This window comes from Vombatus ursinus, unplaced genomic scaffold (assembly GCF_900497805.2).
Source record: "Vombatus ursinus unplaced genomic scaffold, bare-nosed wombat genome assembly UNPS02008419.1, whole genome shotgun sequence".
NCBI classification, from domain to species: domain Eukaryota; kingdom Metazoa; phylum Chordata; class Mammalia; order Diprotodontia; family Vombatidae; genus Vombatus; species Vombatus ursinus.
In genome coordinates this window covers 1,856-19,248 of record NW_020948197.1, presented here as the reverse complement: position 1 = coordinate 19,248, position 17,393 = coordinate 1,856, and the positions used below count along the sequence as shown (strand labels likewise).

The 17,393-nt window shown below is 47.6% G+C and overlaps 1 protein-coding gene across 1 annotated transcript; it reads left to right on the top strand.

Annotated features, from left to right (window-relative positions):
- The first annotated feature begins 305 nt into the window (after positions 1-305).
- LOC114034185 (probable ATP-dependent RNA helicase DHX37) lies at positions 306-17,177 on the top strand. Its single transcript, XM_027849788.1, has 8 exons — positions 306-408; positions 3,532-3,704; positions 4,582-4,694; positions 6,378-6,726; positions 10,391-10,539; positions 13,780-13,869; positions 14,940-15,036; positions 16,992-17,177. The coding sequence occupies exons 1-8, from the start codon at positions 306-308 to the stop codon at positions 17,175-17,177; spliced, it is 1,260 nt and encodes a 419-aa protein (XP_027705589.1).
- The last annotated feature ends 216 nt before the right edge of the window (positions 17,178-17,393 follow it).

Genomic DNA, 17,393 nt, shown 5'->3' with positions numbered 1-17,393 from the left:
ATCCACTTGGCAGACCTGAAGCGGGGGAGAGTACCTTTTTCACAAGCCTCAGGTTCCCGTCCCCGCCCCTAACCTTTCACGCTCCTCCCTTCCTTCCCTTCCTCGTCAGTTTCCACCCCGCCCACCTCGAGTTCAGGCACCGCCCCTGCCCCTCCCCTTCCCTCCCCCTCCCCCTCCCGGCGGCTCTCGCGAGGTCAGGAGACGGAAGTCTGGTGCGCTGCGGGACTAGCGCCGCCGCACGTGCGTGGTCTCCGCGGTTGTAGCCGCTCGGGCTGCCGGGGCTTTAGGGGCTGAGAGCGGGCGTCATGGGGAAGCTGCGGCGGCGCTTCAACGTCAAAGGGCGGCAGCAGCCGCCGCCGGGGCCCGAGCCTGAGCGGCAGGGCGTCCAGGTGCAGCTGGAGCTGGACGGTAAGGGCTCCCTGAGTGGGCCTTCCCTTCTCTGAACCTCGGGTTACTCCTCCGTAAATGGGAGCTGCGTTCTCGGAGTGCCTGCCCTTCTCTTGGCCTCAGTTTACTCATCCGTGAAATGGGCACAAAGAAGCTGTGTTCTCCGAGTGCCTTCTCTCCTCGTGGCCTCAGTTTACTCATCTGTAAAACGGGCACAAAGAAGGTGCGTTCTCTAAGTGCCTTTCACTCCTTGAGCCTCGGTTTACGCAATGGTGATTAAGGTTAGGTAAAAAAAATGAGACAAAGAATGGCCCGTTTAACAACAACTTAATCTTGAAATGGGCATAAAAGAGCTGTGTTCCCTAAGTACCTTCACCTCCCTGAGCCTTGGTTTACGTCTCTGTAAAACAGGAATAGAGGAGCTTCTGCCTCTTCATTTCTTTCTCTTTTCTGGGCCTCAGTTTACTAATCTGCAAAATGGAGTTAAGGATTCTGTGTCCCCTGAGTCTCATCATTTCTCTGGACCTCAGTTTACCAATCTGTGAGATGGGGATGTAGATAATTTGCCATCTGTCTTGCTTCACTGGGTTGGCCGTGTGGAAAACATTTTGTCTCTTGAACCCTTAGAGAAATGGGAGGGGTGAGTGAGGACTATCATTATTATTATTGGCTACATGTGACCCTGGACCAGTCACCTCTCTTAGAGCCAGCTTGACATCCTTGTGACCACTTAGATGTCTCCATGGCTTTGGGCTGTGGGTTTATCAGATCTGTCAGAGCAGCTCCTAGAATCACAGATTCTCAGAGTTGGAGGAGATCCTGGCATCGTAGATTTAGACCTAGAAGGCATCTTAGAGGTCATCGATCCAGCCCTGACATTTTACAGATGAGGAAACTGAGGCCAGAGAGGTGATGTGGGCCCTCCCAGAGTTCCAGAAGTAGTGGGTGGCCGTGCTGGCATTTGAATCTAGGTCCTGAGTCCAGACCTGACATTCTTGAGACTGAGCTTCCCTAGAGTAGGGAATGTCTTTTTCCTCTCCTTGTATGCCCAGTGCCTGGCACATAGTAGGCCCTTAAATGATAGTAGACTGTCTCTGAGCAGACCCTTCCATGGGAGGCTCACAGTTTACCCTCTTTTTAAGCCCAAATATTTGTCTCTGCAGCTTCTCTTTCCTTCCGGGACCACAAAATAAGTCTTCATTTCCCTCTCAAATGACCTTCCAGATACTTGAAGATTTGCCATTCCTAACCTCTTCCATCGCTATTCCCCCCCAGTCTTCTTTCCTCTGTGCCTTTGGCTGACCCTCCTCTAGGTCCAAGATTCTGATCCAAACGCTATCCCAGCCCCATTTCCTGTTGTTACCGTTGTCCCCAAAGTGTGGTGCCTGGAACGGACCACCTCACTCTAGAAGAAGCCTCCCTGGGCAGAGAACAGAGATGGGTCCTCTCTGTCAGTTTGTGGTCGTGACCATGGGCCTTTCTTAATGCAGCCTGACATGGCGATCCTAGCATGCTATTCAGCACCACACAGCTGGCTTACTCTGTTTGCACACCCCTAAAATCCCGTTTTTTCTACTCAAATTGTTACCTAAATACATTTCTCCCATTCTTGTATGGTGATTTTATTTCTGAACCAAAATATGTGTGTATATGAAGATGTGTGTATATATGTATATATACATGTGTGCGTGCATGTATATATGTATGCCTATATATGAGGTTGTTTATATTACATGAACATGTGTGTATATGTGTCTGCACACACATATGCTCACATATATTATATGTGTGCATTTATATACACAGTGGCTCAGTGGATAGAGCACTGAGCCTAGAGTCAGGAAGACCTGAGTTCAAATGTGGCTTCAGATTCTTACTAGCTGTGTGACCCTGGGCAAGTTACTTCACCCTGTTTGCCTCAGTTTCCTGATCTGTCAGATGAGCTAGAGAAGGAAATGGCAAACCACTCCAGTACCTTTGCTGAGAAAACCCCAGATGGGGTCTTGGAGAGTCAGACACGACTGAAATGATAGAACAATATGCACACACACTAATAGGTACTTTTGTGTATGTATGTAGGTAGTGCAGTGGATAACTTGGGCTTGAAAGAGCTGAGTTAAAATCTGGCTTCTAACACGTACCGACTTTGTGACTCTGGGCACATCATTTAACCTCTACCTACCTCAGTTTCTTCTGGTGTAAAATGGGGTTAATAGTCCCTGCCTGCCAGAATTGTGAGGATCCAATCAGGTAGTTGTGAAGGGCTTTGCAAACCTTAAGGCACTGTGTTAAGTGCTAATTGTTGTTGTTGTTGTGATTATTATAAAAGTGAATGAGGTGGACTAATGATCTCTAAGGTCACTATCAATCAACAAAAATGTATTAAGCGCCTATTGTGTGCCCTGCTAAGTGCGGGGCTCTACAAAAAGAAGCAAAAGACAGCCCCCTGTCCTCAAGCAGCTCTCAATCTAATGGTGATGCTTTCTGTCTTGAGGGGCTGCTGTCCTAGAGATGCTGCTGCCTCTTATCCCTGGCTTCCTACTTCCTGCAGCTCTTCTCCCCCTCCCAGGGTCCTCTCCACTGTGTCATGCCTTAGGAATCCTCCACTTAGAGTGGAAGGGACCTCTCTCATTTTACGAATGATGGAGGGGCCCGAGGGTAGCTGGGTAGGAGGCATCAGAGTGGGGGGATTCCAGCGGTGGCAGCTTGAGCTCTCCTCCCGAAGTGAAATGGAACCAGTAATGGCCCCTGAGTGAGCCCAGCCCTTCAGCCGGTCCTAAGTCCACCTAAGTATATGGTATCTCCAAGCCCATCTCCTCTCCTTTTCCACAAGAGTAGCATGAGCTACTTTATCTGAGCCTTTGCTAAAATCTAGGTCAACCCCGACTCTAGTGTTCCCTTGGTCTCTCTGCCTAATTAGTTGGCCCATCAAAACAAGGAAATAAAGTTGTCCCGGTGTGATTGGATAATTGGTTCTTCTCATATAAAATCCTTCCCAATATTCACATCTTTGCCATCTGCATGCTTGGGCTCCTGGGGCAACGCCGGACTTTGGCCCTTCCCGTTCTGTGACCGTCCAAGCTGGCCGGGTCGATCCTGAGGCCTCTGTGGGCTGGGAGGACTCAGGCACGGATGTCCTTCCAGACAGGGGCCTGTGGAAAGGAGTGGATGAGAGCAACGCGCTTGTCCTGCCTGGACGGAAAGAGAAGAAGAAGAAGAAGGCTACGCCCACCTCCAAGAAGGAGAAGAGGCCCCTGACCAAGAAGGAGAAGAAGCTCCTACAGAAAGTGTTGGAGCAAAAGAAAAAAAAGAACCAGGTATGACCCTCCCCCCACCGCCTTTGGGGGCGAGGTGGGCGCCGAGGCCCCTGCAGCCGTGGCCCTTCTCGGCCCTTGGAAGTGCTGTAGAAATGGTGGTTCTGGTGGTGGTGGCAGTTTTGGTGGCATTCATGTAGAACGGTGCTGGGGCAAGTCACTATCCTGCTATTATTCTTTTAATGGTTCATATTCTGTAGACTGAAGCATAGGGGTATAAAGTAATGGCTTTTCATAATTGAATGAAATTATGCAATTGTAATTGAATGAAAAGGTAGAAGCTCATCTTCTGTAGGCTCACTGCCTGCATCTTCTTGATGAGCAGCTGGCAGAATGAGAGGGGCCGTGTTTATTCCTCTCTGTATCCCCAGTACCTGGCAGGGTGGTTCCCTGTCCTTGGTAGGTGATGAGTAAGTCTTTGGGTGAATGAATGAATCAAACGGTCCAGTGAATGAATGAATGATCCAGTGATCCAATGAATGAATGAATGAACAAATACTTCCCAAGCTAATGGGTATGAGGCCCTGTGCCTGAGCTCCCTCCTGTCAAGGCCTGGCTGTGGTTATCCTAACTTGAGGTCTTGCCCACAGGACTTGAGAGCCCGCCCTTGAGCCTCTTCTCCCTGGGGCTGGGGGTTACTAATTCTACAAAGCCATCTTCCGAGACAGCCTGGGCCCTTAGGCCCAGTCACCTTGCAGGCCCATCTGGAAGGAGAATCATCGCCATGCCTGGCTCTCTCCTGCTTTGTTAGAATGTTTCCCTGACCACTTCTCTGAAGTTTTGCTCTGACATCTCTTTTTCTTTCCCACTCACTTGAAGGGGTGGGGAAGGACAGTATCCCCACGTGGATGACCTCATTTTTCTCCCCACTTTCCTCCAGCGAGCCGAATTACTGCAGAAACTGAGTGAAGTCCAGGCTTCCGAGGCAGAAATGCGACTTCTGTATACCACTTCCAAACTGGGGACTGGTGAGCGAATGTACTGCAGCAAAAGGTGAGGTACCCTCTGGCTTGGACCTCCCGCTGCCCGTCGGGAGGGCCCCTTTCAGGCCAGAGTGTGGGATGGCATGCCAGAGGCCAGGCTGTAGCTCACCTGGTTGAATTTGTTTGCAGATGCTCAAAGGGAGAACTGCCTGTGGGAATTGTGTTGGGAAACGTATGTATATCTGTGATTGTGTGCTTATAGGCAAGTGTATATGTTGGAAAATGTATGGATGGATAGTTGTATCACCATACACACACACACACATATACACATGTGTGTACATATACACACACACACACACGTATACATATTTATGTAATTACTTTTTTCTGTAAATCTGAGAAAAGCTTCAGGGCTGATGAAAAGAAAGCTAGTCTTGGACTCAGGAGAGATTGAGTTTGAATTCTGCCAGTGGCCCTTACTAGCTGTACGACCCTAGGAAAGCCACTTCATTTTTTATGTTCTCGTGTTTCCTCATTATGGGTCATCTTTATCTTGTTTCCTTAAGGTTTGCAAGGCACTTTCCCTGTGTTACCTCATTTTAAATCTTACAACAACCTTGTGAGTAGGTGCTCTTCATTGTACAGGGAAAGAAAAAGAGGCACGGTACCTGCCACAGATTAGGAGCTTAATAAATGGTTTTTGATTAGAAAGGCCAGGTGATTCAGTAGCATTTATGTAGTGCTTTCAAGCTTACAAAGTGCTTCACACGTATTTCATTTGATCCTCACAATAATCCCATGTGGTAAGTGTTATTATTACCCTATTTTATAGTTGAAGAAACTGAGGCAAACAGGTTGAGTGATTTACATAGCTACTAAGTATCTGAAGTTGGATTTGAACTCAGGTTTTCCTGGCTTCAGGCCCAGTACTCTCCACAACTGTGCCACCAACTGCCTTGTCCAGAGTTACAGATAGCCTGAGGCAGGATTCAGACCAGTGTTTCCTGACTCCCAGCCTGACCTTTTACCCAGCATTACTACCTGTTACCAGGCAATAATCAATGTCAGTTATTTTTATAAATAGTAATCATTTACTTTGATCATTAATAATGATGTGAATACAATGAATAATTTTATTATTAAGAATAACAATAACCTTTTTTTAACTTCTACATAAATGATGTTTCTGGGGACAAATGTGTACGCCCTATTGAGATGTTAGCGGTGGGCACGAAGAAATAAAAGGAGGCTGCAGAGGTTTGCCATCTAGGCAGCATGGCCTGATAGTGGGGAGGGCCAGGAAGACTTGGGTTCAGTGGTGCCTCGGACATTTGCCAGCGGGGTGACTTCCAGACACGTCACGTAATCTCTCTCAGCCTCAGTTTCCTCATCTGTAAGACGAGGGGTTGAGCTTGAGCTCTGGGCTCCCTTCCAGCTCTAAATCTGATGTCCTATAATCCCATGCCCTATACCTTGTGGTGGGTGGGTGTGTGTTTGTGTGTTGGCCCAAGGCTGTGGCATATGGAGGAGGAATGGGGGAAGGGATGTTCTGGTGGTAGTCCTGGTCCATAGGACCACCCTGGTCATATAACTGCAGGGCCAGTCACTGACTTCCATACCAGAGAATCTCAGTATATTGACCACACAGTTAGTATTGTTCCAGGCAAGATTTGAATTCAGTTCTTTCTGACTCCCAAGTCCACCTGGCTCTGTCCCTTGATCCATATGATTTATCCCCTTGCCCCTCCAGGAAGGCAGAAGAGACTGGACCTGGGGGTCCGGAGAAGATTAGTAGCCTCAGCGGTGCCCACAGAAAAAGACGAAGGCCGCCGTCAGAAGAGGAGGCTGAGTCCTCCAGCGAGGCCGAGACAGGGAGCGAGGCCGAGGGCTCGGAAACCCTGGCACCGGCTGGAGTTGGTGCAGAGGCTGAGCCAGCGGCCGTGAAGCCTGCCGAGCCCGTCGCCGAGGACGAGAGCTCTCTCTCCGGCCGCCAGCCGGCCCCCACGCTGGCACCTCCTCTCCCTCCTCCCCCCGCCTCCCAAGCGCCGTCTGCAAAGCCGGCCATTTTCGTCCCGGTGGACCGCTCTGCCGAGATCCAGGTTGGTCTCTGCTCGTTCCTGGCTTCTCCTCTGTGAAATGAACGCAGTGGACTGGGTGACCTTGAAGGTCCTGGTCAAGCCTAACGCTGTGGTGCTGCTTGGAAACCATCTTGGTGATGGTTACGATGCTGGTTCATGTGGCGCCTGAAGGTTTGCAACGCCCTTCACACGTTATCTCTTCTGATCTTCACAGCCACTCTGCAGCGTGGGGGCTGCTCCTCTTCTTTTACAGATGGGGAAACTGAGGCTGAGGCCTTGCCCGTGGTCAGCAGCTATAAGTGTCCCAGGCAGGATTCATCCTCAAGTCTTTCTGACTCCCAGGTTCAGCTGGCTCTCCACTGGGCCTCTAGCTGCCCACCATATTTATTAAGGGCCCACATGTAGACCCTTAATAAATGACTGTTGACTAGACTTGGAATTGGATCGAGAGTGATCAGAGCTAGTATATTCCTAGAGGACGTGCCTTCCTACAGAAAGGAGAGGAGCTGTGTGCCGCTGTCTAGAAACAGGAAAGCAGAGGGACGTTTAGGTTATTTTGTGGCCAAGTCTGGATTCTTCCCATGAGTCCTCAGCTTTGTCAGTACCCCAGAATCCACAGGAATTCATCTGGCATTTATAGAGCACATTAATTCTGTAAAGCCCTTTACACCGGCCGTCTCGTTTTTTCCTTCTGGTGTTAGCCCATGATGTGGGTCCCCCAGTATTTTATTATCCCTATTTTATGCCAAAGCAGTAGACTCAGAGATGAAGTGATCTATTCATAGTCACCCGGCTGAAGAGTGTCAGAGCAGGATCCTAGAGCCCCAGAATTTCACTTATGGACGGGACCTAGGTAGATAGATGATATAGATACACACACAGTCGTTGGAGATAATCAATCTTGGAAGACCAGTCTGTGTCTTAAAGGACAGAAGTTCAGATGATTGAAAAAGGCTGTCATGTTCCCCGAGCCTTCTCTCCTCCATATTAACATCCCAAGTATCTTCAGACCTTACATGGCCTAAACGAGGATCCCTTTGCCATACTGGTTGCCCTCGTTGGGACACTAATGGAGTACCCGGTACTCTGGATGCAGTTTGACCATGTAAAGTGAAAATGGACCATCACTTCCTTGAAACTAGGCCCTTCTTTTTTTTTTTATCATGGGTTTTAATAGTCAAAACAATGCACTTTCATGCATACATACATAGTAATACTGCAGCCTGTCTAAGGAAAGTGCTAAGGGCAGGAAAAAGTTGAGAAATATCCAGATAAGCAGTCTTCCAGGAATTGGAGTGCTGGACTAATGTTTTGGTCTTTTGACCTCAACCCCATCAGCCTCCATTTTCTTTCTTTTCTCAGTAGTTGCACTGATCTTTTTCCATTGTCAAACAAGCTTTACATTGTCATTTGTTTCTTTGAAACATCTGGTTTTCCAACCTTCTGACACATCTTGATGGATGCAGCTTTAGGCAAGGCCTCTTTGTTCCTATCTCGCTATACTCTTCCACCGACTCAGCGGTCTCTTCTTGTTACCCTGGTTCATTTTGCTGTGATCCTCGGCCGTGTCATCCATCGTGGCTGGATAGCACTCCGCATAACTGGTGGACGTGCCAAAGAAATCTCCCAGCTGCTTCTTATCTTCTGGTTTCTTCAGTGATTTACCGCCTTCCTAACCAGCGGAACCAGCAGACTCTTCATCATCAGCTCCTTGGCAGATCCAGGACCTTTGTCAGTGTCGATGGGCGCATCATCCACTGTGGGCTTCTCAAAATAGCTGCGTTGCTTCTTCTCCTCTTCTCTTTCCTGATCCTGCTCTCTTTCTCAGTCCTGCCTTAGTCCCATTCTCTTTCTCTCTTCCATTCTCAGTCTCGGTGCCAGTCTCACTCCTGTTCATGATACTGTACCCGTTCTTTTCCCCGTGGAACCTTAGTTGTTGATGGCCCCTCTTAATTAATGTACCCTAAGAATCTAGTGAGATAAATTTTAATTTTTCCAAAAGTATATATTTATTTTGTTAAATATTTGCCAATTACACAATATTTTGTTTTTAGGCAATTGAGATTAAGTGACTTGCCTAGGGTCACACAGCTAGTAAGTGTCAGGTGTTATGTTTGAGGCTCTATTTGAACTCAGATCCTCCTGACTTCAGGGCCGGTGCTGTACCCACTGCCCCAGCTACCTGCCCCCACAAAAAATTTTTTAACATTCGTTTTTAAAAATTTTGATTTCCAGATTCCATGTTCCAAATTCCAAATGCCTGTTCATATCCTTTAACTTTTTTATCCATTGGGCAATGATTCATATTTTTATAAATTTACCTCTGTTCCCTATAGATTTGAAAAATCAGGACTTTATCAGAGAAACTTTCTGTAAAAAATTTCCCCCCCATTTTCCTACTTTCCTTCTAATTTAGGCTACATTGGTTTTGTTTGTGCAAAACCTTTTTAATTTTATATAATCAAAATTATCTGTTTTACTTCATATGATCCTCTCAATCTCTTGTTTGGTTGTAAACTCTTCTCTTATTCATAAATTTGACAGGTAAATTTTTCCCTGCTCCCCTAATTTACTTATGATATCATCCTTTAATGTCCAAATCATTTACCTGGAATGGGTTGAATTTGAATTAGATGGATGATCAGGTTCCTTCCAATTCTGAAATTCTGTTATTCTCTCCAACTAGTCATTGAGGTGACCAGTAATAGACGTACCAAGGCCTGTGTCTGGAAATTCCTAGAGTGGGTGGCTAATAGTCTTGCTTCATTTTTAGGGGAAAAAATTGTGATATTCTGCAAAATAAGTAAAGAAAGAAAATAAATTACATTTTTTCAAATAGATTTTATTTTCTCATTTACATCTGTAATTTCAGAACACCACTGTCTTGGTTTCTGATTGATCTTTGGCTGTAGCTTCTACGGTCAAGGAAGGTAGAGGTCATCTATGCCAACACCCTGATTTATATATGAGGAAAGTGGGCCTCAGGGGGGAAGTGAATGACAGAGGCAGGATTTTAACTTAGGTCTTCTGATTCCAAAGCCAGTACCATAATGCCTGCTTACCCTATCTGCCATTGGCATCCCTGTTTACAGATTAAAGCGTCCTTTCTCAATGCAAAAGATTGCCCTTTGATTTGTCTGCTTTACAAACTCAAATTCAGCAATTCGGTGTGTCTTTTCTTAAAGTGGGGGCCTGCCTTTACTGTTTGGGTCCTGGTTTGGGGAACTTCAGTTGGGGTGGGATGTTTTTAGGGGCCTTGTCTCTGATACAGGCATATTATGGCCAGAATAAAGGTCTTTCCAACCCTTGTTCAGGAGAAGAGCCTGAGGGAGCCAGAGTAGTTTAAGAGCAGAGTAGGAGACTGTGTTTTAGTGGGTAGGCAAGCGAACGTGGAGTCAGGAAAAATTTAGATACTGAAGGGCTGTGTGACCTTGGGAATGTCACTTAATTTCTCTGGGCCTCAGTTTCCTCATTTCTCAAATGAGGGGGTTGACCCATTGACTTCTAGAGTTCTTCCTGGTATAAATATATGATCCTATGACATTTATGTGCCTTGGTTTCCTCATCTTCAAAGTGGGAGGTGGGAGGGGGTAGACCTGGTGGCCTCGCAGAACCCTTCCCACTCCGGATTGGTACTTCTTAAGCCCTGTGAGTCTAGATTTTGATGCTGTTGTTTCTTTTTTAGGAAGCCCGGCTCAAGCTCCCCATTCTTTCAGAAGAGCAGGTGATCATGGAAGCTGTTGCTGAGAACCCCACTGTCATCATATGTGGGGAGACGGGGAGCGGGAAGACCACCCAGGTGCCCCAGTTTCTGTATGAAGCCGGCTATAGCAGGTATATGCCAGATGACACTGTCACAGGGCGTCCCCTGCCCTGGCTTCTCAGGCTCCAGCATGACCGTTAGAAGTGTGCCCAGAGCTCAGTTCTCTCTTTTGAAGTCTTTCTTTCATTGTGGACACATTTGCACAAAGAGGATTTGCTCCTGGGTGGGACTATGGATCCCAGTTTTCTAGGTCCTTGCTAGGGATGGTTTAGTGGGTAAGGCTTAAGGCGTGGGGAGAAGGGAACCATGGCAGAGATAGCTGCTTGATGCCCACTCCAGAGAAAGGTGGATCTGGGCAGCCTCAGCATCACACCTGGCACCATCTTCCCAGGCCTCCTCCTGGCATGGAGGGGCATCAGGTTCTCAGGGGCTGGGTCAGTGGATGGTTGGCTTTGATAGATCCTACCCAGCTAGAGAGACTTAGAGGACAGGCCTAGCCCTGTAGTAAAAGTCACTTAGCCAAGGTCAGAGAGGGTCATCTCCAAAGGGGGCTTCCCTAGGATGAAGTTTTCTGGGCCCCCCCCAAGCTTATGAAGACTCTTTACCAAGGCATAGACAGCAAAATTGACATAAGTTCTACAGAATTTGTTCCCTGACTCAGAAATGGTATCATGTTGGGGGGAGGGGAGATTAGCACTTTATAATTATTATCATTTGATCTTCACAACAACCCTGGGAAAGTCACTTTGCTTCTGTCTGCCTCAGTTTACCCATATTTAAAACAGGGACATATTAATTGCACCTACCTCCCAGGGTTACCCAGCTAGTAAGTGTCTAAGACTGGATTTGAACTCAGGTCTTCCTGACTCTAGGCCTAGTGCTCTCTGCCCAATGGCACCACCAGCCATCTTGGCTAGTACTGAGCTGCTGCGTAATGAGGGGTAACCGCAGCTCCCATCAGAAGGTGGGCTCCTTGCGGACGGGGACTTTTGCCTTTCTTTGTATCTCTATTGCTTAGCACAGTGTGAGATTCATAAATGAATGTTGTAGCACAATTAGACAAAATGAAAGAATCTGATATAACTGACATTTAGGTTTTACATAACTTGTTTTTCTTTGTTTTCACATCCCCTTTATTTCCCTCTATATTCCTCTCCTCTCCCCCAAACCCCTCCAAGTACCTGTAAAAAAACACCCACAATTATACGGAACTATAAGGCCCTCTGGGAGGGGGAGAGATCAATCTAGTCACTGCTTTTTTATTTTATTTTTTTTTTAAGGGGAAGGAAAAATAGTTCTGCAAAACTAAACCATTATATCAAAAAATTTGACATTATGTGCAGTGTTCCACACCCATGGTCCCTCACTTCTGCAAAGAAAGGAGGGCAAGTATCTTCTCATATTCCTTTGGGGCCAAACTCGGTCAATAGAAGGAGCGCTTATTAAGTGTCTGCTAGGTACAAAGCACTGTTCTAGGTGCTGGGGATACAGAAACAAAAAGGAGAACAGGCCCTGACCTCAGGGAACTTACATTTTGTCAGGGGACTACAAAAAGTGACCAGATAAGTAAATCCATATGAATTTGTGGAAGTTGAGATCGTTAACTACTGGGGGTTGGGTGGAGGCTTCCCAGAGGAGGTATCACCTAAGCTGAGCTTGAAGGAAGGCTTCTGAGAGGCAGAGGTGAGACACGACAGCATTCCAGGTCTGGAAAATGTTCATAAGGCTGGTAAAGCAGGCTGGAGCCAGGCGGTGAGGGGCTTGAAAGAAGCCACTTCCCTTCCCGTGTTTAGAAAGTCAGCTACTTTGTGAGTCTCAGCTGGGCCCCAAAATAAGGATTATTAGAAGCATCTGTGTTTCTGCTTCCCACTGAGAAATTCTGGTAACTGCTTTAGGCCAGTCCTAGCATGGCATGGTGGAAAGAATGCTCAATTTCCAACCAAATGTCCTTCATTTGAATCCTGGCTCTGCCACATACTTACCTGTGTGACCTTGGGTGTCAGCTAACCTCTGTGGGCCTCACTGTCCTCATCTTGGGAATGAGGGAGGCTGGATTCAGTGACCTCTAAGGTTTCTTAATCGAAATGTACAATTTATATTATATGAACTTTATATATGATATGCTCTAAATATATCATCGTATGTAACAGCTCCTTGAGATATATTGGCATTTAAATGCCCTAGCCATCTGCCCAGGAGATAAGCCATTCATATTCTATTTCGTTCAGTGAGCATTTATTAAGTGCCTATTTAGGAGGCACCATAGGGGACTCTGGGGCTACAAAAACCATATGGGAACAGTCCCTGGCCTCCCCTTCCACTTATTTAAGCCATGGTGGCTTCTACTAAATCCTTGTTTGGGGCAGTGGCAGGAGTTGGCCTTTTTCTCAGACCTGGTGATTGGGTACATGAGGTTTCTGGGAATTTCTTCTTGGAAAAGCATTTAGGTGATTAACGTCCAGCCAGAGTTTCACGCTCACTTGCTCATGGTGCTAGGTTGGTTCTTGGTTGTAACATCCTTTCCTGATAGTCTGCATCTAGCTGAGGAATAAGGAATATGCTTTTGAGACAGAGGTAAGCCCCTGGTTTCCATACACTCAGTGTGTTATGGTTTGCTTTCTCTCTGGTTGTCATGGAATACTGTCTTCCAGCAGAATGTAAGCTTCTTGAGGGCAGGGAGATGTTTCAGTTTTTGTCTTTGTATTCCTAGCACCTAGCTCAATGCTTGGCACACAGTAGGCACTTAATAATTGCGTCTCAGGATGAATCGAATGGAGGAAATGTTTTTATGTTCCTTTTTTTTAGTGGATCACTTAGGCTTTTTCATGTAATCTCCGCTAGGTTATCTGCACTAACAAAAGAGAATAGGGCCTAGATCATCTATGTGTAACTTTTGACTCTAGAATACATCCTCCTTTAATGTGACCACTTGTCTCTTAATTCTGTCCTGCTTTGTTGGGCTAATGATAAACTAGGTTTCCATTCTGTGGTCATGTGCCAGTCCGGGGAGGAGAGGGCTGTATGAGGATACATTGACTCACCTGCCAGCACGTGAGCTCTTTGAAGACAGGGAGCATGTCATTTTTGTTTCTGTATTCTAGTGCCTGGCATATAGTCAGCACTTGGTAAATGTTTGTTTTTTGATGGATTGGGAGGCAAAGAAAGCCCCCCCGGGGTCTGTCATTTGCTGTAGCTATGACACATGTGGATAGAGGATGTGGCTATGTGTTGTATCATTTGTGGGACGCTCACTGTGTTTGCTGAAGAGGGGCCACCAACCTAGAACTAATTCCTTCCCTTTCTCTGAGCAGCGGTGGCCTCATCGGGATCACCGAGCCTCGCCGAGTGGCTGCGGTGGCCATGTCCCAGCGGGTGGCCAAGGAGATGAACCTTTCCCAAAGGTGAGAATGAAAGCTTGGTTCCTTCCCGGCCTTGCAGGACCATTGGGGTAGGGGCTGGGCAGTGGGTGGAAGGAGACCAGAGCTTGGTTCTTTTGTATCCCTTTTCTATCATGAGAAAAGTTAGGAAGCTGTCTCTAGTTCACGGCCTAACCAAGTGCACATCTCTGGGCTCAGCACTAGGCCAGGCCCCTGGCAGGAGTCACAGAATTCCATAGTCCAGCCTGTAGCATGCCAGGATGCCCCAGCAAGTAATTTGGCAGCCAGGAGAGCTAATGGCGCGTCCTGCTGCATTAACTGAGGCATAACAGTTTGGAACAAGGAGGCAGTAGTCTCACCAGACACTCAAGCCGCGTCACTAGGATGGCATCCAGATCTGGGTCCACGGTTTAGAAAAGGCCTTGTGGAGCGGTTGTGCTCTGGAGAAGAGCAGCCAGATGGTGAAGGGCCACACGTGGTTTAGGTGAAGGCGCCAGGGGCGTTTGGCCAAAAGAAGGGAAAGAGGCAGGATGGAGAAAAGGTGGGGGGAGGGGGAGCTAAGGGCTGTCATGTGACAGACTGCATGAGCCTTAAGGCCAGAACCAGGGGAGCGGGGTCCAAGTGTTTGGGCTTGATACAAGAAAAAACTTCCTAATGATTAGAAGTGGATTCTTCTTCATTGGAAGACTTGAGGCAGAAGCCACTTCTCAGAATTTCAGAATTGCCTGGCTTCTGAGAGCCCATCTGTTCAGGGGGAGACCATCACAGCACATCCACTGAGCAGCGCTTCCACCTCTGCCTGAAGATGCCCAGCAGGCAGCACCTGCCATCTAAGGGTGGACAGTCTGTTGGGGGAGACGTGGGACAGGCATGCCTGAAGTTAGGGGAAATGACAAAGCAACGCGGAAGTGAGAAAGGAAGCTGGGATTGTTAGGGGATGACCTAGGGCTTCTGGGAGAGGATTTTTGAGTGGGGCTTGGGGGAGCTGAGGAGCTCTGGCTTCAGAGTCTGAGGGTGCCCCTTCCCCTGAACTCTGGCTGTTTCTTTGCCCCATGGGATCTGCTGCATAGTGAGGACGGGTGTTTCCCACGCAGGGTGGTTTCCTACCAAATCCGATATGAAGGCAATGTGTCAGAGGACACTCAAATCAAGTTCATGACAGATGGAGTCTTGCTCCGGGAGATCCAGAAGGTAGGCTGCTCACCATCCGTTCCGGCTCCTGGCTGGGTGATCGTTTGCATTTCTGTTTTGAGGTTCACAGAGTTCTTTCCTGCTATACATGTTGTCTCCTCCCAGTGGAACGTAAGCTTCCAGAGGGGATGTTGAGGGGTTTTTGTCTTTGTGCTGCCTGTGCCAGAAGCAGTGCTCAGCACGCATTAGGCATTTAATAAGTGCTTGCTAAATTGAATTGTTGAAATTCTAAGGAGAGAGCTATGTGTGGGGAGGAGGAATTACTTGGCGGTGGGGGTTATTGTACCCAAGAAGGTGCTTCTAGGTTGCTGCCCATGGGAATTCTGTCTTTCAGGAGGAAGGTGTTGCAGTGTGACCCTGGGCAAGTCACATAACCCTAATTGACTCACCAAAAAAAAAACCCCCACAAAACAGGAAGATGTTACTCTTCTCCATTTAGATGGAGCATGGTTTTTTTGGGGGGGGGGCAGATCATGAGTGACCAGCAGCTCCTAGCATGTTGTATGGGTACAGAGTTCTTTGACATAGAATTATTCCTGAGTTCCAGAGCCCAGGTTGGGTTTGGAGGCATGAATGTGTGCTTGGCTGAGATCCTGGTTACCTCCTCCATTCTGAGCGCCAAATTCCAGCCGTGGAATTGTATTGCCATTGTATTGAAGGGCTGCTGCCCACCATCAGTATCCAGCCCTGCAACCCTTGTACCATTCCTCATCCTGGCCTTGACATGGACCACCAGCGGGCATAGCAGGAAGGTCAGGAGCACCAGGGTTCAAACCCACCTCTGGCCCTCACAGTACTAGCTGTGTGACGCTGAGCAAATCACTTGACCTCTTTCTGAGCCCCAGTTTCCTCACCTGTAAAATGGGCACATCAGTATCCGTATTACCGACTTCCCACAGTTGTGAAAGCTTAGATGAGGTATTGGATATAAAACACTTCAAAAATTTCAGAGCACTATAGAAATGATCATGTTTTTAAATCACTATTATTATCAGTATTATTAATATCAGGCTCAGGGGCATGAGGGGAGACAGACCACCTGTTCTCTTGGTCCTCTAGGATACCTCTGTCTAACTCTGGGTCCTCAGCAGAGCAGGAGGCCTGGGCTTCGCCCCATGAGCATTTCATCCCAGTGGAAAGGTGGGATGGATTTCAGGAGGTGAAGAGGCTGGCCTCGAGGCCTGTGTTTGAGCCCATCAGTACTGTACAAAATGGGAGCCTTTCTTTGCCACACGTAGGTCATAGAATCATGGGAAGGGACCAGAGAGGCCTTTGGGTCCAGTCCCCTCGTTTTATGGAGGAAGAAACTGAGGCACAGAGAGGTTCCTTGCCCAGGGTCACATAGCTACTGTTGGAGGTGGGATCTGAACCCAAGGCAGAATGTATGTGATGATTCCCCTTTGAGAAGATACTGTTCTCATTTCAAATATTTATTATCAATTTATTGTAAAAGTAATTTTTTTCCAATAAATTTTAATCCTCACATTTAATAGTTTGGATGAAGCTGTTACCATGCACGCAGTAGTGGGCACATTTGTTGTTGTTCAGACATTCAGTTGTGTCCAATTCTTTGTGACTCTGTGAACCATAACACGACAGTGCTGTCCATAGGGTTTTCTTGGCAAAGATCCTGGAGTGGTTTGCCATTTCCTTCTCCAGTGGATTAAGGCAAACAGAGGTCAGGTGACTTGCCCAGGGTCACACAGCTAGTGAGTGTCTGAGGCCCGATTTGATCTCAGGTCTTCCTGACTCCATGCCCAGCACTCTATCCACTGAGCCTCCTGCCTCCAGCCTGACACATAGTAAGTGGTTAATAAATGCTTGTTGATTGATTGGTTGATTAGTGATCAGCCAAGTATGGCACAGTGGCCTGTCCATGAACTGGGAAGATGGCGTCGGGGCCAGTGAGACGAGGGCCTCCCTGCCCACAGATCTCGTGCTTCCTTCTTCTCTAGGACTTCTTACTCTCCAAATACAAAGTGGTCATCATCGATGAAGCCCACGAGAGAAGCGTCTACACGGACATTCTGATTGGCCTCTTGTCTCGAATTGTGTCTCTTCGGGCGAAGGTAGGAGCGCCAGGACTGGGTGGGGGAGGGGAAGGTGCTGGTCCTCGTGGCTATCCTCCCAGGGCTTTCTGAGGGCTTCCTTCCTACAGTAAGGAGCAGACATTCAGGTGGCGCTTCCGAGCTCACCCAGCACTTTACTTGTAGCATCCAGGTTTAGTGTGGTTTGTTTTTTTAATGCAATATTTCATTTGATAATCAGCATTGCACAGTGAATAGAGAGTAGACCTCAGAGTTAGGAAGACCTAGGTTCATGTGCTGCATCTGGCCCACCTAGGCTGTGTGACCCTG

What these genes read in the sequence shown, in the direction of transcription:
- LOC114034185 (XM_027849788.1), top strand. Translation starts at nt 306, where the DNA reads ATGGGGAAGCTGCGGCGGCGCTTCAACGTCAAAGGGCGGCAGCAGCCG. An exon ending in CGAATGTACTGCAGCAAAAG is followed by an intron (nt 4,695 to 6,377) that starts GTGAGGTACCCT and finishes TTGCCCCTCCAG; the next exon opens with GAAGGCAGAAGAGACTGGAC. An exon ending in TGCTCCGGGAGATCCAGAAG is followed by an intron (nt 15,037 to 16,991) that starts GTAGGCTGCTCA and finishes CTTCTTCTCTAG; the next exon opens with GACTTCTTACTCTCCAAATA.